The sequence below is a fragment of the Chelonoidis abingdonii genome, chromosome 10 (genome assembly GCF_003597395.2).
Source record: "Chelonoidis abingdonii isolate Lonesome George chromosome 10, CheloAbing_2.0, whole genome shotgun sequence".
Lineage (NCBI taxonomy): Eukaryota > Metazoa > Chordata > Testudines > Testudinidae > Chelonoidis > Chelonoidis abingdonii.
Genome location: NC_133778.1, coordinates 72087938 through 72108691, shown reverse-complemented (window position 1 = coordinate 72108691; position 20754 = coordinate 72087938). Strand labels below are relative to the sequence as shown.

The window sequence follows — 20754 nt, the reverse complement described above, 5'->3', positions numbered from 1 at the left end:
GGATTTGGGAGGGCGGCATTTTGCCGCCCTCTGCGGCAATTTGGAGGCAGGGGGTCCTTCCATGCTCCGGGTCTTCGGCTGCAATTCTGCAGTGGGTCCTTCACTCGCTCCGGGACCCATGGCTAAAGCGCCCCGAAGATCAGGAGCGCGGAAGGACCCCCCCACCGCAGAATTGCCGCCAACGACCGGGAGTGCGGAAGGACCCCCGCCTAAGGCACCAAAAACCCTGGCGCCGCTCCTGGCCTTATCTGTCTGATGATCTTTCTCATGGCCAACAGCTCTTATAGTGTAGAGGTGTAGAAGTCTTTTTAGCTTAGGACAACACTTTCCTTCTGTAAAAGCAGCAGAGAATCCTGTGGCACCTTATAGACTAACAGATGTTTTGGAGCATGAGCTTTCGTGGGTGAATACCCACTTCGAAGTGGGTATTCATCCACGAAAGCTCATGCTCCAAAACATCTGTTAGTCTATAAGATGCCACAGGATTCTCTGCTGCTTTTACAGATCCAGACTAACACGACTACCCCTCTGATACTTTCCTTCTGCTGCATCAAAGGGCAAAGCTTATCAATGGAAGTTCTGCCAGAGTAAGGAGTTGGCTGAATTAGCAGGAAGGATTTGGCTCTCATTGGAAAATATGTAGCTTACAGAAACAGAGAAGTTAGATTAGTCACTTTCTGGAGTTTAATATATGTGCATAATTGTCATGATCTTTTTATGTGGTTCTTTTTATGTGGGTCACTTGCCATGGAAAATATGCCATCACAAGTGACCGACATATAAATGTTACCTTAAGGATTCTACTGTAATGCTCCTTTTTTCCCCTTTTTTGTTCAGTGGATCCCTGCTGCAGAAGGAAGATAAAAGAATAAATCAATCCAACAAAGGGTCAAATCCTGACAAAAGGCAGCATGTCCTCAGGCAAGCATCAGGTGCACCGAGTTTAACAGAGATCCAGCTGTTGCATGATAGAATCTCCCACCGGGCATGGTTGTGATGCTGTGGGGCACTTGTTGCTGCAGGAGGAAGTTGTGGACTTCTGCACATGGTTGACATGGCTCAATCTGCATTCACCAGCTCTCTTCATGACTTACCCCTTCCCCTCTATATCATGCCCTCTTTGTCCATTTTTTGCACTAGTTCTTCCACGCTCTGGTTCAAGTTCATCTATCCCTCCCCATCATGTAGAACTGCTGCTTGTGCACTGACTGCGTGTTCACTATTGCTTTCCCCGTCCTTACAAACCTGCAGAGACACAGGCTGGATTTTGCCGTTAGCATGCTCTTCATGGTAATCAAGAGCATGTCTTTCCTGACATAAAGGCATATCCTGCCATTGATATTAATGAGGACTTTACTATTAGGTAAAGCTGATTGCAGAAATTGGGCCCACATACAATACAGTTTCATATCCAGTTGAGATGCTGTCCTGGGTCCAAGAGTTTTTCTTTCCATTGCAGCAAGGATCAGCTAAAAAGCTGACTACACCAAAAAACCTTTAATATTAAGAGTTGTTGGGTTTTTTTTTTGTCAAGATAGGTCAAATCTGTTTACTTCATAAACCCTGAGGATGTCGTTTTCTATTTCTTTCATCAGTGCATATTCTATTTTAAGAGTTAAAATAGCATGGATCGCTTACCTCTTTGTGGGAATCCTTATGTGCTTCCAGTGTTTTCATGATGGTTAGCTCTGCGTAGTTCTTAAATCTTGCTGGCTGATTTCTTAAGATCTCCCGCAATACTCTTAATGCCAGCGCTCTTATTGAATGCTTAACCAAAGAGAAATACAAGTTGGAAACAAAATAATTTAACTGTAAAACGATAATGTTGGCCATATTCTGCTGGCAGTTACACAAAAATAAGTCATGAGTCACTCCACAAATTCCAGTGGAGTGACAGGGGATTAAAATCAACGCAACTGAGAGCAGAATTGGTTCAGAGCTCTCCCCACTTTACAAAGATTCATATAGACAAGTGCATTCTCACTGATGGAGAAAGAACCTGAACAAACATAACATTTGCTAAATCCAATATTTTACTCCAGCGAAATATAAATTAGTGCTGAAAAGCAGTAAACCTGTATCACGGGGGATTGATAATGAAGCTCAGATTATATTTGTTTCTACTTTCCTGTTTTACTGAGTTCTGCAGATTTCACACTATCCATCTTTAAAGTGACAGTTCAAAACAGTGTTTCATATACAGATGCAATGAATCTACTTCATGTTTTTGTAGCTTTATGGAAATTACTTTCATGGCTCTAAGCATTCAGTTAATGCAGCCACACCTCTGATTTATGCACTGACCCTTTGCAGCAAAAGATCATTATTAGTGAGAATACTAGAACAACCACTTGAGTTACATAACTGTTATACCAAGTTTTTGGATTGCAGCCATTCCAAACAGTGACTATAATTTCAGCAGAGGACTAATTCCAAACTGAACCATTAAAGTACATCCTGATTCTTTGCTATTCACCTGTACAATGCACATGCTAACACAATTTAGTTGTCCTCTGCTTAGATCATATCTTCTGATAGATGTATAACAACAAGAGCTGACACTACAGACGGTGATGCGTAAATTACAAGTAACAATTGTCAAAATGTAAACCACCTACTCTGCTTCAGAATTATATTTTCATTTTGCAAATGGGGAACAGATTCAAAAGGACTTCAGATGTTTTATTACTGAACACAACAAGCACACAGTGGTATTGAATCAGGATAAAAACACCCCCAATCCTGTGAACTAGTATATATCCATAATTAATTGCCAATGTAATCAAGGTCACTTAAATGACTATGGCACTAATTTGTGGGCATACTTAGGGACTGAAGTCATCTAAGTGATGAAAATTTGGCCCATAAATAGTCTTTCTTGTCAACTATCATCTATTAAAACTTTTGCAGTAGTTCTACATCTGTATTTCCGACTGTATGCTACTGTAACCTGTTCAATGCCTAGGCCATTCTTACCCATTAAAACACTATTTTTATTATTATTATTATTATTATTGGCTGCTACTGGCATAATACTCTGGGAACAGAAGTCAAGCATTTGAAGGCAACTCATAATCCATCAGTGAGATGACTGAACATGAAAGAATTGTCAACAGAACCAACATGGACAAACTGTCATCTAAGAATAAATGATGTACAAGAGAGTTAAATATAACACCAGCATCTTACATCTTTGTCTCCAAGTGTTTCTAGCAGCAAGAGCAAAATGGTTTTGAAATGTTCCTCCCAAACTCCCAGGTTATCTTCTCGCGTGATCTTCAATAGCTCGAGCAGGGCTCCTTTCCGTTCTTCCACCCGTTCATTGTGGTTGGACAGTTCTTTTAGAAGATCAGCCACCAAATCAGAATGATCAATGGATACTTCTAGGACAAATGAAAACAGGTCAATTTCACTGGGGAAAAAAAGCAGCTGCCAACGCTTTCAGAATTTATGATTGGGATGTCCCAAACCCAGGCCAGAAATTCTCGACACATGGCAACCCCATATTTGAAGCAAAGCCCCAAAAACTGGTTAGAAACAGACTCTAGTCAGAAACACATCAATTCCAGGATCTCTTTAGGACTGTTCTAACTTATGCCTGGCTACCCATGCACTTCAATGTGCAACTTGGTTAGGGTGATAGGAACTGAAGAAGAAATAGAGGGCATGAATGAAATGACTGCATCTCTTAATTGCTCATTACCAGACTTTCAAAAATGAAGCATTACTTCTAGACAATATTATATAATTTCTGGTTGCAAATTAGAATCCACGGACACCTGTTTTCAATCTAAATTATTTTCTAACAAACCTTTTTATTTATGAATATATATACACATAAAAAACCCACTCCCCATATTAGGAGTTCTTACACACACAATAGAAAGAGTTCCCACACAACAATTTAGGGGTTTAATTCTTCTCCCAATTAAGTCAATAGCAAAATTTGCATCAACTTTAATGGCAGCAGAATCAGCACTGGAAGAGGTTATGAATAAAACAATACAGCTGAAACTGAATTGAAACAAATCACAACTGCCTAATAAACATACATGCAAGTTCTGTTACTCATGCAGTCACTTGAACCCTTACCTGAATAAAACAGGATGCATATTTATATAAAGAAATCATTTGCAGGGTTGTGTCCCATGATAATTTAAACACGTAAATGTAAAATACAGAACAAAATTAACTGCTTGAGAATTTATAATACAAGCTGATACCAACCATCTCGAAGCTGATCCATATCATCATCAAACACAGCCTCTTTCAAGGCAGTCTTGTCGTAGGTGTTGATTGTGTCCGAATAAGGGTAGGGATTGTAATCTCGGGCTCGGGGCCCTGAAAAGGCGCGTGGAGGTTGAGTATTAAGTAGAGAGGTTTTGTTATCTAGAGCCATCCTTCCTCCTTCCATGACATCACTGCTTCCACGTACATCGCTGGCAGGTGCAGCTATTCCACCATCTCGAGACACCTGAACGGATCAGACAGAACAGGAATGGAATTTTATATTATTCTTTTAATTTCACCAGAGATGCAGCCTTTTAGATTTAATACCAACATCCACTAAAATAAAACCAATCACTGTAAATTGTGCATGTAATCTAATTTGCTGAAGATTAATTAAAATGTTGATATTGTCTCTTTTCATGAATTATGTACCTATTACTGTCCCAAAAGATTTCACTGGTGAAAACTTGAGCACAAGTAACAAATAAAATGATATTAGCTACTCCTAAACTTGCACAAACTCCTGCAATTTGGCAAAACCCAGAAAGCAGGCTCAGGTACATATATTCTTGAAAACTAAGTTGCGAAAGAAGCAAGTGATACTTTTTGAAAAAATGTGGACTTGTATTGAGGTTAATGAGACTCCAACTCTGAAAATTCTACCAGGAATGTCAGGAAACCTCAGCTCCCAGTGGCAAGGGAGGGTCAGGTCTCAATTTTAGCATCATGAGCATAAGTTAATGCCAAAAATTTGTTATAATGACTTTAAAAAAAGTCTTCCAAAAGGCCAGAGAATATGTGGCTTTAAAATATATTTGAGTGACATTATGCTAACCTAAATGTATCTTTTTCCCAATAAGAAGCAGAAATTTAACTTGCAGAAGCATTTAAAACCATTAATGGCCCCAATTTTGCCCTCCTTAAGAAACATGATAACTAACATCTTTTATCACAAGTAGTTCCACAGACCTCCAGGAAACCACATGCAGTGCAAGGTACTATTCCGTGATTTGAACCGAAAGCTACTATGAAACCTTCATATGAATTAGCTACAAATTGGGGGGAAACAATTAATGCATTTTGAACATTTGTATCTTACTTTCTCTGTTATAAGCCTTAATACATGTTCCATGTTGAGAAATCAAATATTAGCATTTATTTCTTACTAAGTCCAAACTCCCGCTGAAGTCAAGGGAAGTGAATTTCAAATGGAGTTTCATGTGAGTAAGGGTCTATAGAATTTGGCTCCATAATTTTAGGACTAGGCAATTATATGTGGATTTTTACCTCTATGGCAAAGAACAGGAAGAAAACAATTCCAAATCATGACAAAGGAGTTTAAAATACTAGCCAGCAAACCAAAGGCTGATTTTGCAAACTGTGTTTTAGAATCTTATTAACAGCCTACTTACGTCACAGTCCTTCTTTCCATCACGTTTGATTGGTTCATTCAGATCCTCTTGACTACGAAAACTAAACTTTTCAATTGCCTCTGTGACTCCACGAAGAGAGCTGTAGATTTCATCGGAATTTAGGTTCTCCGTGTCATAATCCAGCATGCTAAAGGTCAAAGGCATATTGTAAGATGTCACATACCAAAGTAAGAATCAACTTTTGACCTTGAATAACATTATTGCCAGCTCAAAAAGGGATGAGTTGGAGTTCCCTTTCTAACAGCGGCTTGTAACAAAATGTGGACAGAATCTAGGCAGATTTTGGGCCTAATTCCCTTTTCACACAGATGTAATTAATGATGAGTTCCACTGAAGTCAATGGAGTTATAGTGGTGTAAATGAGAAGAGAATTAGGTGCACTGTTAAATTCCACAGTGAGTGCCTAGATTTCATAGTCAGAAATCTAGCCTCTCAAAATGGAATAATGGCATTAAGTTAAAAAAAAAAAAAAAAGCAATGAATATAAGAATTCAAAGAGTTGTGGCACTAGCTGATTTAATGCAGATATAAATGAAACTTTATTTTTGCTTTTAAATTTCAAGTTAAATATGTCAAATATCTTCTATGTCACTGGATTCAAATGTGCAAGAGATGCTTAACTTGAGAGGAATGACTACATGGACTTGACTGTCTTTATTTCATTTAAATTTCTACAACAATAAAAATGAAAACACTTGCATGATGGTCTGTTAGTGAAACTTATTACTGTTGAAGATGACGCTGGGAAAACTGACTCTTTATCTTAAACTAGACTTTTGATCCCACCACGAGACCACTAGGAAGTCTTCACTCATGGTAAGGCATATATAAGTCTCTGGACTTCCCTTAAGAGCTATCTGAAATGGCATCCTCTGGAGTCTCGCAAGAAAAATGACTATTACACAAGGGCAAAAGGTATAAAAGGTGTAGGAAAAAAACTGGAAAAAAGATAAGCTCCTGGCTGCTCCAAAATTAAAAGGAATAAGGAGTTATTGGCAGGACTCTGTTCTGCCCAGGGGAGAAGAAGCTAAGTTTGTAGTAATGTCTAAATCAGCTCCTACAACAGTGTTTCATAGAGACCATCCATTTTTTTCTGGAGGAACCTAAGGGCTCAGAAACCAAGGAACAAATAGACCAAAGGATTTAGGGCCATGCACATCATCAACTCTCTGGACAATAGATGGCAGATGTGGACTTCCTGTCTCCACAGGTGAGTTTCACTTTGTGGACTATTTGGAAGAAGACATGATGGCTTAGAGAAAGGTGCCCAGAATGAAATATCTGCATCATTCTATCACAAAACAAAGAAATTCCTTGCAGCGTGGAGGAATCAGGAAATGGGAAGCTTCTTTTGACTTGTGGACACATAGGCCATCTTTCTACAGAATAAGGTAGAACATTACCTAGAACCTCTCATTCCTTCTGGAAGAGATTCTAGAACTTCAGAAGGAGGAAAAGATTTAGGTCTCTTGATTCCTTTGGGAGAAAAGAATATTAGAAATAGATATAATCCCTGGCTCTCTGTCAATACACTCACTCAAACAACAGCACAGGCATGAGCACTAGTACAGAATGTACGTCGTATGTTTTGGCAAAGAAACCAAAGGACAACTCCCAAACTCTAAACAAACAATGTCTCTGAGGCAAGGTCTGGCTGGAAGGAAAAATGAAACCCTTTAACAGGCTGGGAGCTGGGAACAAAAGCTGCTTATGAACCTTGAGGAATTATAAAATTGCAGACCTTTCAGGCTAGCAAAGGATGGATAATGCTTAAAATTGCTCTAAAATGCAAGGTATGGCTGCACCCTGTACAAATGGAAACTGGAAGCCTTTTGGGGTTCCTGATGGACATCAGACAGGAGTCAGACACGTCTGAGTTGATATCGACTTTAAAACGTTATGTTGAGCTCACTCAATCATCTTTCAATCAAGGATAGCAAGAGTTTTGCAAACAGTTAAATGAGTAGCAAATCACTCCATGAGTGCATGTCAGAGTTGTTACCCTATTTTACAAACAGCAAACAGACATGGAGTGGTTAAGTGATTTGCCCAAGGCCACACAATAAAAAACAAGCAAAATCAAGAACAGAACTCCAGGAATCCTGACTCCCCAGGCTTCAGCTATAACTATTACTCATTCACTTAAAGGACAATACTCATCTGACAAATACTAAAGGCCACATTTTGCCCTTACATATGCATACACACAACACGTACATGAAGATAGAATTTGTACCTAAAACAATAAAAATTGATACTGCAGCAAACCAACTCCCAAAGAACTGATCAAAGAATTTGTGATGCCAAAGTAAAAAGCAAGATCTGAACAAAGAGGAACATTTCTGTGTGAGGGACAGTGGTTGGGAGTGTTCCTTATGGCACAAATAATTTTATGAAATTTAAAGACTTCAGTGGCTTCTAAATTCACATGCCATCTGCCTATTTTCATATCCCAACAGTGAATCTGTGAAAGAGATCCCATAACGGGAGCGCACAGTTTTGCACTTTTAATGAAAGAATACTCTATATGTGAACAAACACATCTATCCATTTGCCAGTACGTGTTTGTTTACTATATAGGTAATATGATGGAAACACAAATAAATGTCAGATGGATCTACACCTACCTTCCAAAAAACAGACTGTCAACCACAACAGAAAAAATAATGACCCATGCAGAAAACTGGAAGAGTCACAGGATGAACAAGAAGAGATGAGTTGAGATAAGCAGCTTTTAGCGGTGTCACAACATTATTTTCCGTCAGCCACGGTATCAAACACAATATGGCAATTTACCAATCTTGTCTGGTGTTTGAAAAGTATTTTATTTTCTCAAAACAGTGTTTTTTAATTGACGGCACAATTAGCTAGGTAATCGACAGTTTAGCATCCTTAAGCAGCACCCCGTAATTCCACTTGCTTGCAGGTCCTCCTTTCACTTTCAAGCTTATGGCTGGTTTATACCTCAATGTTATCAGCTTGTTATCACAACAGGCATATCTTAGTGCTTGGTAATCAGAGACGGACTAGAGGCTAGACAAGAAGGGCCAGATCCAAATCCCACTCACACCAATGGGTTGATTTCTATGTTACTGGATCAGACCCTAAATCAGAATCATATTGATCTTACTGATCCTGATCTCTATATATTTAAGTAGATTCTAAAGAAAAAACAATTCTATTTTGGTCATTAACTTCAAATACCTGTCTCTGAGAATGTCCTAGATTCATAGATTTTAAGTCCGGTAGGGACCATTATTACCATCTAGTCTGATTTCCTGCACAACACAGGCCCTGGAATTCTACCTGCAAGCTCAACAGCTTGTCTCGCAACTTTTGAAAATGTTTAATTTTTTGACTATCTTTAGCTTAGCCAACACTGCATAAAATGTGCACTGAATGAAAGTCTCCTAATACAGCTCTGACACCATTGTTTCATATTTTCTAGTTTGGCACTTCTTGCTTACGGGAAAAAATACAGTCTTCTCTAACACAATATTTCCATTAAAGTCAGGAGTAAGCATAGTCAATGGGAGTTTTGCCTGGAGAAAGACTTCAGGATTTGAACCTATCTTCCTAAACAAACCCAGCGATCTAAATTAGAGATGTGACTGAAGAGCAACATCTGGATTCAAATTTCCCTGAAGTTTGGATCTGTAATTCTGGTTCAGCCCATTCTACAGGCAGAGGCCAGAAAGGGTCAAAACGGGGCCAAACGCTGATCCTAAGCAGTGGTAAAAAGTTGCTGAAAACCTCTGGTAACAATAACATTCAATAATCAATTATTTTTTTGTGATGTTTGACAGCCACATGGGAAACTCTATGATCCTAGTGAGCAGGCAAGTACTGCCATATTGTATGTGCATGCTTCATTTTCACAGTGCTCTATAGGCTTTTTTTTTTTTTTTAAATAATGGAGATATCCAATCTCCTAGAGCTGGAAGGGACCTTGAAAGGTCACTGAGTCCAGCCCCCTACCTTCACTAGCAGGACCAAGCACTGATTTTGCCCCAGAACTCTAAGTGGCCCCCTCAAGGACTGAACTCACAACCCTGGGTTTAGCAGGCCAATGCTCAAACTACTGAGCTGTCCCTCCCCCTCTCCTCACAGCAGCCCTGTGAGATCCCAGCTTGTATTTGCAAGTGCCTATTTGTGTGCATCCATGCATATTTCACATGGGTAATTTAGGTGCCTCCGTTTGAAGACCTAGCCCAGAATGTCACAGTGAGACTGCACATCATGTGGTATAATCAGAACAGCTGAAACTGGAGAATTACTGAGTTCTGCATTGGAATTCAAACTGTATGAAACACAACCGGCGAAAGACTTCCCAGAAGTCTTCAGTCTCAGACTTTTTTCAATGCTGTACTTTCCCATGTAAGGAATGAATGACAGAAATGCCACCTGCAGTCTCTGTAAGTTAATACTCTATGATTTCCAGCAGACGAGAAAGCAGCTAGTTCCATTCTCACAGAGCTTCACAGACCACGAAGAACCCGGGGTTTATTCTCCTTTGGATGAAAATCTCCAGAAACATTCTGTCTCATTTTGAGAAAATTCCATCATATGAAAGGTAAATAATATTGTGACACCTCAGACAAGTTGATTTAACAGGTAGCTTGTTACCTGGGCGAGTAAGAGCGTCTGAAAGTCTTGTGGGAAGGAGCAGTGGGGATGGAGTTAGGCTGAGAAAGGGGAGGGGGGTGCTTCGACAGCCCATCTGCACTCCAACCCCAGAAACGACTGCAGTGATCAGACAAGGGGGTGGGGGGAAGAGAGAAAACAGAGAAAAAAAGGGAGAAAAAAAGAAACTATCATCTGAGTGGCTTAGTGTTCTCATGCTTCCTGAGAAAGAAAGAAAGAAAGAAAGAAAGAAAGAAAGAAAGGATTTAACAGAAACAAAATGAGACAAGAATACTCCATCTGTCTCCTTCAGGTCATTGCTTTGGCCTTTAGTGTTGGTTTGGATGTTTACTGTTATTATTATTAATATAATTTACACAGGCTGGTCCCTGCCTCTTTTATTCAATATATTTCAGATAATGGATGTAGCTTTTAAACACAATTCCTAAAATACTGTAAGTGAACTATGCTCTGTACATGTGTCTGGATTCAACCTTTGAGCACGTGTTTTTAGACAATGGAATTTCCTTGGAGAAGAGCAAGGGGAAGAAAGCCTGGTAAAGGGGATTGATTCTAATCAGAAACCCACAGGGGTACTGTGTGGCTTGTAATATCTGATTCTGAGTGCATGCACACAGCTGCATATAGTGAAATCCTGCAGTATATACGACTAAATTCCCAATGACATCAGTGGGTGTTTAGTTTAAGAACGTCAGGATTTAGTTCTATGACAGCTCTTGAGCTACCCCATTTGTTTTATAATCAAGTAAAAGTGAACACAACTTCTGGGTCATAGGTTCAAACTGAACCCAGCTCGGCAATAAATGAAAAGCATTTCTTGATGGTTCTTGGCGTGGCATATACCACGAGTTTGTGGTCACAGTCCAGATACCAGAGGAAAATACTAAAAAGAATAATCACAACAGTCATCATTCTTGGCAACCTCAGCAGAGATATATAGGACTGAATCAGCCATGGAGACCTCAACTGTCTTCTCACCCATACAGGGATCCCTCCAGGTCACAGTTGAGGTGAAACTGAAAAATTGCATAGGGGAAGCTCCTGATAAATCAGAGAGCTTTCTAGTTTGAAGGGTCAATCCAGCAGTAATTATGGTGGTACCCTTCAAGGAGCCTATTGAAGGAAGGGTAACTTTCTGGTTAGAATCTACTATTCTCTTTTCTTGGCAGTAAACCAGCTCTAGGGTGACTGTGGTCCCCAAAATAGGAAGACCAAAACAGTGAGCTGCTAGGCATGTGAGAAACAGGAAGCTCATTTCATGAGTATCTGCGACATTCCCTTTATACAGAGATTATTTTTGATATTTTGACTCAACACAGCAGGTTTGAATTTCCTCCTGCGTAGGCAAGCCTGCCCTGTAGCCAGTGTTCTAGAACCTGTGCAGGTCAGACAGGGTATGTCTACACATCAAAGAAAAAGCTGCTGCTGGCCTGTGCCGGCCAACTCAGGCTCATGGGCTTGGGCTATGGGGCTGTTCATGCTGTGTAGACTTACAGGCTCAGGCTGGAGCCTGGGCTCTAGGACACTGTGGGGTGGGAGGGTCCCAGAGCTCCAGCTCCATCTCAAGCCTGGGGTCCACAAGACCGAGCAGACTGGCACAGGCCAGCCATGGATTTGTCTTTGTTGCGTAGATATATCCTCTGTCACTCTCCTTTCTACTGGGCCAAACCCTGGCTTAGACACTGAGTTTTAATTCAAATCATTCTGCATGTTTCTTTTGTGATATGTCTGCATAACTGCCATACAATTATAAGATAGGAGTAATAGATTTATTTAAAAAACAACAATGCACTTTCAACTGGACACTGATTAAACTAGAGCCAACATTCAATGAGCATGTCAAATGCCTGAGAGTAGGAACAAACTGCTTGTGTCAAGGGAGAATGAGTTATTAGAAGCACTAACTTGTATCTCTGACATACAGGTCTCTGATTTTGTAGCATCCCCTTTAAACCACCCCTTCTCCAAACTGCTAAATACCTACTCCTGGTGGATAGGATTGTCCGCCTCTCTGTGTATTAATTAATTCTCACTTTACATGTTTCCAGATTTCTGTTCTTGAGCTGTTGGGAGTATTCAGTATGCCACTTTGTTCCTATTAAGTTTGAGTTCACTGTACCTAAAAAGGTCACATTCATGTATAAATAAGCGAAAGATGCTATAAGACTGGAAACAGATACAAGTCAGAAATCATCCTAGTGCACAAAACAGCAGTGCCATTCGAAAACCCATTTGAAGAGCAGTGTCAGAAAATTCACTCATTTGCCAAGAATCAACCAACAGGTGTTACAGAAATGCAGTAGTTTGCAAGAATGTTGCTTTACAGAAAAAAAATTATGACCATAAAATTCCGTATCTCGAATCTCACCTACCTGTAAGACGCATTGCTGGATAATACAAGCTCACTCTTACTGCATAACCTCGGTTACTCTCTTAAGATCATTTCAATTCTTCCCCTTACCTAACACTGAAGTTGTGAAAACTTCTTTTTGCAAAGGAAACACACTGAGGCTTGGTCTATATTACAGACTTACATCAATATAACTAAGTTGCTCGAGGTGTAGAAAATCCACACACTTGAGCGATGCAGTTATACTGACCAAACTCCTGGGGTAGACAGCACTAATCAACAGTAGGGCTTCTCTCGTTGACACAGCTAGTGCCTCTTGGGGAGATGGATTCCCACGCTGATGGGAGAAGTTCACCCGTCGATGCAGGTAGCATCTTCACTAAGCATTACTGGGGTGCAAGCCGCAGTGCTGTATAAGTAGACAAGCCCTATATTTCCTGTATTTCCCAATTCTCACAATTTTACAGTAGGGCAGACCTTTAAATCAACTGTAACTAAATACAATTCCCTTTTATTTTGATTTTTTTTTTTTGGTTGAATTATTTCCTGTGCAGATTATTTTTCTAGGGTGGAATTTGATATTTTAATACTGTAAGTAATCTAAATATGATAATGCATTTAATCAATACCTAACACTGTAAATAAATCAACATGAGCACATGCTATACAAATGGTATGCTAAATTCTCCCATCATTTATACTCATGCACCTCTGCTTAACTTTATGGCCTTTTGGGTTGCAAGCCGGGACAGAATTTGACCCATTCATTTAATCTTATTCCCTCAACATAATCAAGGAACTCCACAGGCAAATTTAAAATCAGTATGCAACATTTTGGCTGAAAAGATCATTTCCAAACTGGAATGGTACTCTTTATACTAGGTAATTAGAGCCCAATACTCCTTTTCATTACAGTGCATTATTTATTAAATCTCAAAAGCCATCTCTTATTCAATACAATGGCAAACCATTCATTCCAGGGTCACATTTGATTCGCTCAGGAGTTGTTCTTTCTTCATTTTCACACATGCACTTTCTCTCTAGTTTCCACATTTTGATTGTTTCTTAAATTACTCAAAAATATTTTTAAACTAAAAACCATAGAAAGCAAGAAAAAAATCCCCCAAAATAAAAATACATGAAAGCAGCTCACTAATGCAGTAGATATTCCCTAATGAATCTGAAGCAGAACTGGCTGGATTTAATGAAAGCCAGAGCAGAAGCCAGAAGCATTTTGTTCAAGGCACTGTAAGCAAAGCGTCTTCCAAACAGAAAGGGGTATTTGCACAAACAGTTTCGCCTGGTTCAAAACATTAGCTGTTGGTATCAGCAAAATTTAGTTCACTCATAATTTTACAGTTCAAGCCAAATGGTCTGAACATGAAGAGAATCACGGAATTTTGTGAAGGCAACAATATGGGAGATGGCAAAAGCCAGTAATTTCATGCAAGAACAAGAGCTTGCACACCATTTAAAGATATAGGGCCACTGATGTCAGTGGAGCCAAGTAGAGTCAGCTGAGAACCTGGACCACAGAACATAAACATTAGGGGCAAGATCTCCAGATCTGGGCATAGCAGTTGTGGTCACTAAAACCTAAGTGCCTCCACAGGAACCACAGTTATCCAGTCGGCATGTACAAATGGCATTGCTAGCCCCTTGGATGTACATATGCCTAGAAATCTACATTTTCAAGTCAAATCCAAATGTAATTTTCAAAATCAAAGCTGCTGGTAGGAATTGAGGCTAATATTTCAAGTAGTTGCACATAAGCTGCTAATGCAAAATATGCAGTTATGCACACACAAGCAGGTGAATGGAACAGAAGGTGAAGCAATGGCAAACTGCATGTGTAACTGAGGTGCAATCCTTTGAAAATATAACTCTTACCCTTTAGAGACAAACATTTTTAAACCACAGGGATGTGTGGGAATAGTAGAAATCCTCTTCTTTGGATATTTCTACCCAAATGGCTCAACCTTTTTTATTGAAAAAATTTGCTGAATTTCAAATCAAAGGAGTTTTAATCTTCTAAAATTCAGAGGTTGTATCAGAGACATTGACACAATGAAAAAACGAGGAGTTCTCATTGTTCTTGCTGATACAGACTAACACAGCTATCACTCTGAAAATTGACACAATGGTAACTATACCAGTGCCATTCATGCTGGTGTAATGAGTTGTAATCACTTTCCATAATCTGTTAGCACTTTTTCCAAAACTTAAATCACTCTTGTTCTACAGATTTTAAAATGGCTTCTAAGGCAGTTTCTTCTTCCACTTCTTATTTAAATGTTGCTCTTGGATAGCGAAACAAAATGAGGAAATTAAGCATGATATTTTTAAATGAATCAATGTTCTTACTCTCCATGTCTCCAAGATCTATATGAAAATTTGACGGAATTACTGTTTCAAAGGAAAATCCCTCCAGAATTCTACACAGTGACAGGAAATGCTTCCTGACACAGAAGTGTGTCTTCCAAGATCATATGCCCTCTCTAGCTGTACCTAGAGAACATGGTAGATGAAAAAAAAAAGTCTACAGACACTGAACTTGAAACCCAGGGAAATGGACATTTTGAGGCACTGGAAATAGTTAAGCACCATTTCTATAAAATCATATAAGAGGATCTGAAATTAGAAGAGGTAACAAGGCAAGTACCAATGGATGCAAACAAAAAAACAAACAAAATGGCATAAATGAAGTGGCGAATATCGGCTGTTTTATAAAGGCCAAAAACAAAACAGACGTAGTAAAATGTCACGGATTTAAAACTAGCTGCTGCATGCAAGTACTACCAATGACTTTGCATCTTGAACCACATAGACACAGAGATCTTTGACTACAGTTTCCCGTGCCAGTGATTAAAAATCTTAACATCCCAGCAAGGAGAAGAGGAAGCACTGCAACTGGGATCATCTATCTGAAGTGAAATCCTAGTACTTTTATTAGTGAAAATTCCCTGTTGAAAAAACACTTCACAGCCGTAACCCCGTATTTGATGACTCAATCTAGTCTTGCAAGCTCTAAGGCTGGCTCTGTAGTGAAGCAGATTTAAGGATGTGAAAATATGTTTAGATACCCTGAAACTTTTGGCCTTCAGAACACACATTTTCTCGAGATGTTGCTTGGGGATCTGGATGGCAAAACTAACCTGGTACCTGTAAGATTAACTAGTCATATGACTCCTGTCATAAGGGGACTCAGCAACAGAAGGACGTCTTGTGACAACCACACATTATGGGAACCAAAAATGTGCCCAGTGCAGTGGGGCAACTGCCCCACTCCGATAATCAGGGGTTAAAAGCAGCCAAGCTAGACTGATTGGTGAAGCAACCACAGCTGGGGCCAGCTCATCTAGGGCCCAGCTGGCCCTGATAAGAGGGCTGTGGGCCAGAAGCTGAAGGAGTCTCTCTTTAGTGGTGGAGCGAGAAGGACCTGGCTGCCTGGGAGTAGGGTACTAGGGGTAGAGAAGTGCTGGGAAAAGGCAAGAGGAGCTGGGAAACTCCAGCTTGTCAACTCCCCAGGCTGCAGGCCCTGTGCAAGGCCTACAAAGGTACTGGGGCTGCACAGGTGCAGCCCTGGGATAGACAAAGGCAGCAGGTCCAACCTCCCCTTGTCAATGATGAGTGGTTTACAGACTGCACTCTGTCCCAGTGAGTGGGGGGATAGATGATGACTGGCAGTAGCCACTGAGGCAAGGTGGGGATAGAGGATTGGGGGTTCCCCTGAGAGGGGAGACCCAGATGATGGGTTACTGCCGGGGCAGAACCCTGAGGAAAGAGGGGCACTGGGGTCCGGGAGGGACATGGGGCCAATGGCAGGCAGGACACTAGCCAGGAGGAGGCGCTCCATATGCTGGAAAGCTAATTCCCAAGATGACCAGCAAGAGGCGCCGCACTGCTGAGTCGTCGCTTCGCTACACCAGCCTAGCATCAGGACGTGTAAAGCAAAAAAAATGGAGAATTACAACACACCATTCGGTCTGAGTCTATATCTCCTCTGCTCCAGGGTGTTTGCAACCAGATCCCAGAAGGATCTAATATCCTTCTGGAATCTGGTAGCAAACACCCTGGAGCATGCTGTAGCATCAGGCCAGTTGTGGTTATATCTCCATGGAAACACTTAATAGCACAGCAGTAGGTTACAATGGGCTTGACTTCAGTACATTACGAATTAACACTGTTCTCCTCTTGCACATTTAAAGTTTCTATACACAGAGCCTAGCAGCAACATTCATGCTCTTCCATGGCTGAGCACCCTCCTTCAAACCCCCGCCCCATCTTGCCTCCTTCCCAACTGCCTGATCCCATCAGTACAATACTGGACTTCCAGAATTCAGTCTTTCTTAATGGAACCACATCCTTCTAGGCAGCATGCCATATAGCCAAGCATACTGTTCAAGCAGCCATTGCTGTCCTAGTAGAGATTGGCACAAACCAAAATCCTGAACCTAAGCACACCAACTCTTTGAGGGTGTTTGAAAATCAAACCAGGACCCAGATTCAAATAGTGTGGTTTGAATCGATCTCTAGCTATTAGACTTGAACTTCGAACACAGATGTGTGATTCTCTGGAGGGGTTGGTTGCATTTGTATTTTGCCGCCCCAAGCATGGCAGTCAGGTGGCTTTCGGCGGCATGCCTGCGGGAGGTCCGCCAGTCCCACACCTTCGGCATACCCGCTGCTGAATTGCTGCCAAAACTGTGGGGCCAGTGGACGTCCCACAGGCATGCTGCCGAAGGCAGCCTGACTGTCACTCTCACGGCGACTGGCAGGCCACCCCCTGCGGCTTGCCGCCGCAGGCATGTGCTTGGTGCACTGGTGCCTGGCGCCACCCCTGGTTGGTTGTGAAGAAAAATGCAACATTTTAAGTACATATAAGACTTATATTCCAGCTCCACTATCACATATATTAAAGTCAAATACTCATCATGCATTATGATGCTTTGTGTATGCATTTGTCAAACACTGCTGAATTGAACAAATCTACCATATAATACTCTTGGCTTTAATTACCTTATTTGAAGAGTCACATTTTAGAGATGCACATTTAATATTGAAACACTTGAAGATGCTGTAAGTACTTTAATTAAACGTCTGCATTACCTTGGAGACAGTCCACCATGGGAACAGTTGGTAGGGGAAGTTAAGGGGCTGGTCCTGCTGCTAGAGTGCCGTGAAGGAGTCCGACCAATAGTATTGCTAGGAGAACCCTAATACAGAAGCAGGAAGAAGAGGATTAGGGAAATGTTAGTATACACAACAGATGGAGACAAAAATAAAATGGGCCCAAATTATGCTTTCATTTACACTAGGCAAGCTTGATGGATGAAAATCAGGACAGGATTAGTCCCATTCTGATTTTAGTTTGTGCTACTAGTCTCTGTGTTATCGACAGTAATCGACTGCAATAAGATTAAGTGAAGCTCTAAACAAAAGCAGGGTTTGGCCCAATCTCACTAGCAAGTTCCAATATTTTCTAGCCTAGGAAGGCCACGCTTTCATAGCTCTCTTCAATGTGGGTTCCAGCCAAGACACACATGTTCCTGTTGGACCTATGTTTCAGAATCCACACAAGAAAGAGATGTAAACATGTTTTGGGCAAGCTTTGAAAAATCTGGCCCATGCAAAGAGAACAAACTGCACATTCAGCCACGTTACCATGGAACTCACATTTAAAAACATATTTGATTCTCTGTCCTGCTGTTCCTAAAGCTGTCTTGCCAGAGAAGTAGTTTATCAAGTTATTCAACTTCTGAAACACAATTCTTTGTATTTCAGGTATGGAGATCATTATTCTGATCATTTAAAAATTATGTTAATACATTTATTATTTTTATAGTCTGGAATGTTTCTGGATTTTGTTTGGTAACAAGAGAAACAAGTGTAAGATAATAATTTAGAGCCTCATTTTCTACTGCTTTGCAGAGTCATTTATACCACTGCAACATGGGTAAAAATGTTTCCATTCTGACTGTGTAGCATTATACACACAAGGTGCAAGATACTAGAGAATGCTGCCAAGAACACAGGTGTGTTCAGCACCTTCTTCCTGTAGGTCTGATCCTGCAGCTCTTGCTCAGGCAAGACTCTCACTGAATGTAAGGGGTGTGCAAAGACTGCAGGACTTGATGCTATCTGAATTACACAGGATTTCTGTACAAATACATTGTTACAGTCAAGAGCAATTGCAGCAAAAACTATTCTGGTAAATGATGAACTGAGAAAAAAAGAATGTAGAGATTTACCAAAAAATTGCCTACTTTTTCCTTCAATAGAATAAAAATATTTAAAGGCTTCATGTAGAATCAAAGTAGAGGAGCACTGGTTAGAGATGGAAAAAACCTACTGGATCAAAGTTCAAGTTCCTTGATGGAGAACATAAGATATTTAATGGATTTCAATGGCAGTGCTGAGCACAGAGAGTTTGCAGAATCAGGCCCTTGATCCTAGCTAAAAGCTCAAGATAAACACTTCCAGTGGGATTTTCAAAAGCAACTTAGTAACTTAGGAGCACAAGTCCTGTTGACTTTCATATGCTCCTAAGTCACTTAGTCTCTGTGTTGGCAGCGCACAGATCAAACCTAAACAGAGCTGGCAGGGTTGTTTTAATGGTCACTTCAACAAAATGTCAAACAGACATTTCATTTCCAAGAGAAAGTGAACTTCATTAAATCTACTGTGGCACAACGCTGCTAGCAGGACTACAGGAATGCTACTGAAAATCTGAAACAGTTGTTCATCAGTGAAGTGTTGTCTTCTGCAACTCTCCTCTTTTCTATGGACATTAGCATCTCACCACACTAGTGTTACTGGAGTTCTTGAGGTGGTTGTGGAGGAGCTTGGTAGCACCGTCTTGGAATGTTTTTGGCAAGGCACCAAGTAACATGGTAAACTCGGGAGTGTTCAATTCAAACAGTGAAATCAGGACTATTTGCGCTGCCTAGAAAGAAGACAAAAAGGTAAAAGCATCCATCAGTTTATCTGTTCGGAGAGTTAGAACAGTCTGCATTCTAGAAAGGATCCTTGTAGTAAATGTTACAGATTTTTCATTTAAACAGAAAATTACCATGAGAGACAGACACATTTCTAACACACAGCAAGGAAGCACTGTTGAAACGAACCCTTTAGCAGTTATGCTTATAATGTATTTTTAGATGGGCATTATTTATTTTCAGGCTTAAAAAGCTGCTCGTAGTTACAGTAATAAAGCCTAACAGTTCCTTCCTGCCCTGCAGGGTGTTTCCATTGAACACCACCAAGTTACTGCTAGAAACAAAAGAAACCAAAAACAAAACAGAGACGTCTTGAGCTTCTTATATTAGTCTGAAAGAGACTAATGCTCTCTCCACCCAAGGGATCCACAAATCTGATACATCATATAGAGAACCCCTGCTTTGTCCTTCACATAACCCTCAACTCCTGACACCCTGTAAGGCAGCTACCAGCCCGGGCTCCTTCAAAGCCTAACAATGACACAGAGAGAGAGGAATCCTCTTCCCTCTACTGGGTGTAGCATCTGCAGCTCCCTCACAGTCAATGGGTGAAATCCTGACCCCATTGAAGCCAATGGAAATTTTGCCATTGGCTTCAATGACGCCAGGGTTTCACCCCATGTGCCTAAGAAGTCTAGAAGAATCATTCCCAAGAAAAAGTGAACTTCATGAATTCCACGCGGAAATCGAGAATGCTGGGCAGAAATGGCTTTTAATGGGAATGTGTACAGTGTAAATAATTGCTAACAATCAGCAGCAGAACTGCACAAAAAATACACAGTCACATCTCGCATTGATATGGCCTAGGACTGTACAACCAGTACAAAAAGCTCCAATTCATCTTTCTCTTCCCTTTTTCGCTTTAGGGAAGCATGAAGTGGTCTTATAATTACTGATTCAGCACCACAGAAGAAAACAACTACAAAGAAGCTGAAGCCATGAAGGACCTCTAAAAAATGCTTGGCAGCAGCATGTTCTCCAGCCTATTAGCTCTACACACGACTAATCTCCAAAGTATTTATCTGGATAAAGGGCAGGAGTTTAGGCTCACAAGCCAAATTACAGGTGCTTTGATTGACAAAATTGTACACTGACTCTG

General features: G+C 40.6%; 1 protein-coding gene across 6 annotated transcripts in view; it reads right to left on the bottom strand.

The window, feature by feature from the left end:
* CLASP1 (cytoplasmic linker associated protein 1) overlaps positions 1-20754 on the bottom strand; it is a 325682-nt gene that overhangs the window by 22992 nt on the left and 281936 nt on the right. For 3 of the 6 annotated variants that reach the window (XM_075070303.1, XM_075070307.1, XM_075070306.1), the window contains 6 exons: positions 19460-19603; positions 17767-17873; positions 5643-5790; positions 4228-4474; positions 3190-3380; positions 1639-1767 (listed from right to left, as the gene is read on the bottom strand). In XM_075070303.1, the coding sequence (XP_074926404.1) occupies positions 1639-1767; positions 3190-3380; positions 4228-4474; positions 5643-5790; positions 17767-17873; positions 19460-19603 (966 nt within the window). Of the gene's footprint in view, positions 1-1638; positions 1768-3189; positions 3384-4227; positions 4475-5642; positions 5791-10289; positions 10407-17766; positions 17874-19459; positions 19604-20754 lie in introns of all 6 variants that reach the window. The other 3 variants (XM_032763657.2, XM_075070305.1, XM_075070304.1) reach the window with 2 other exon arrangements.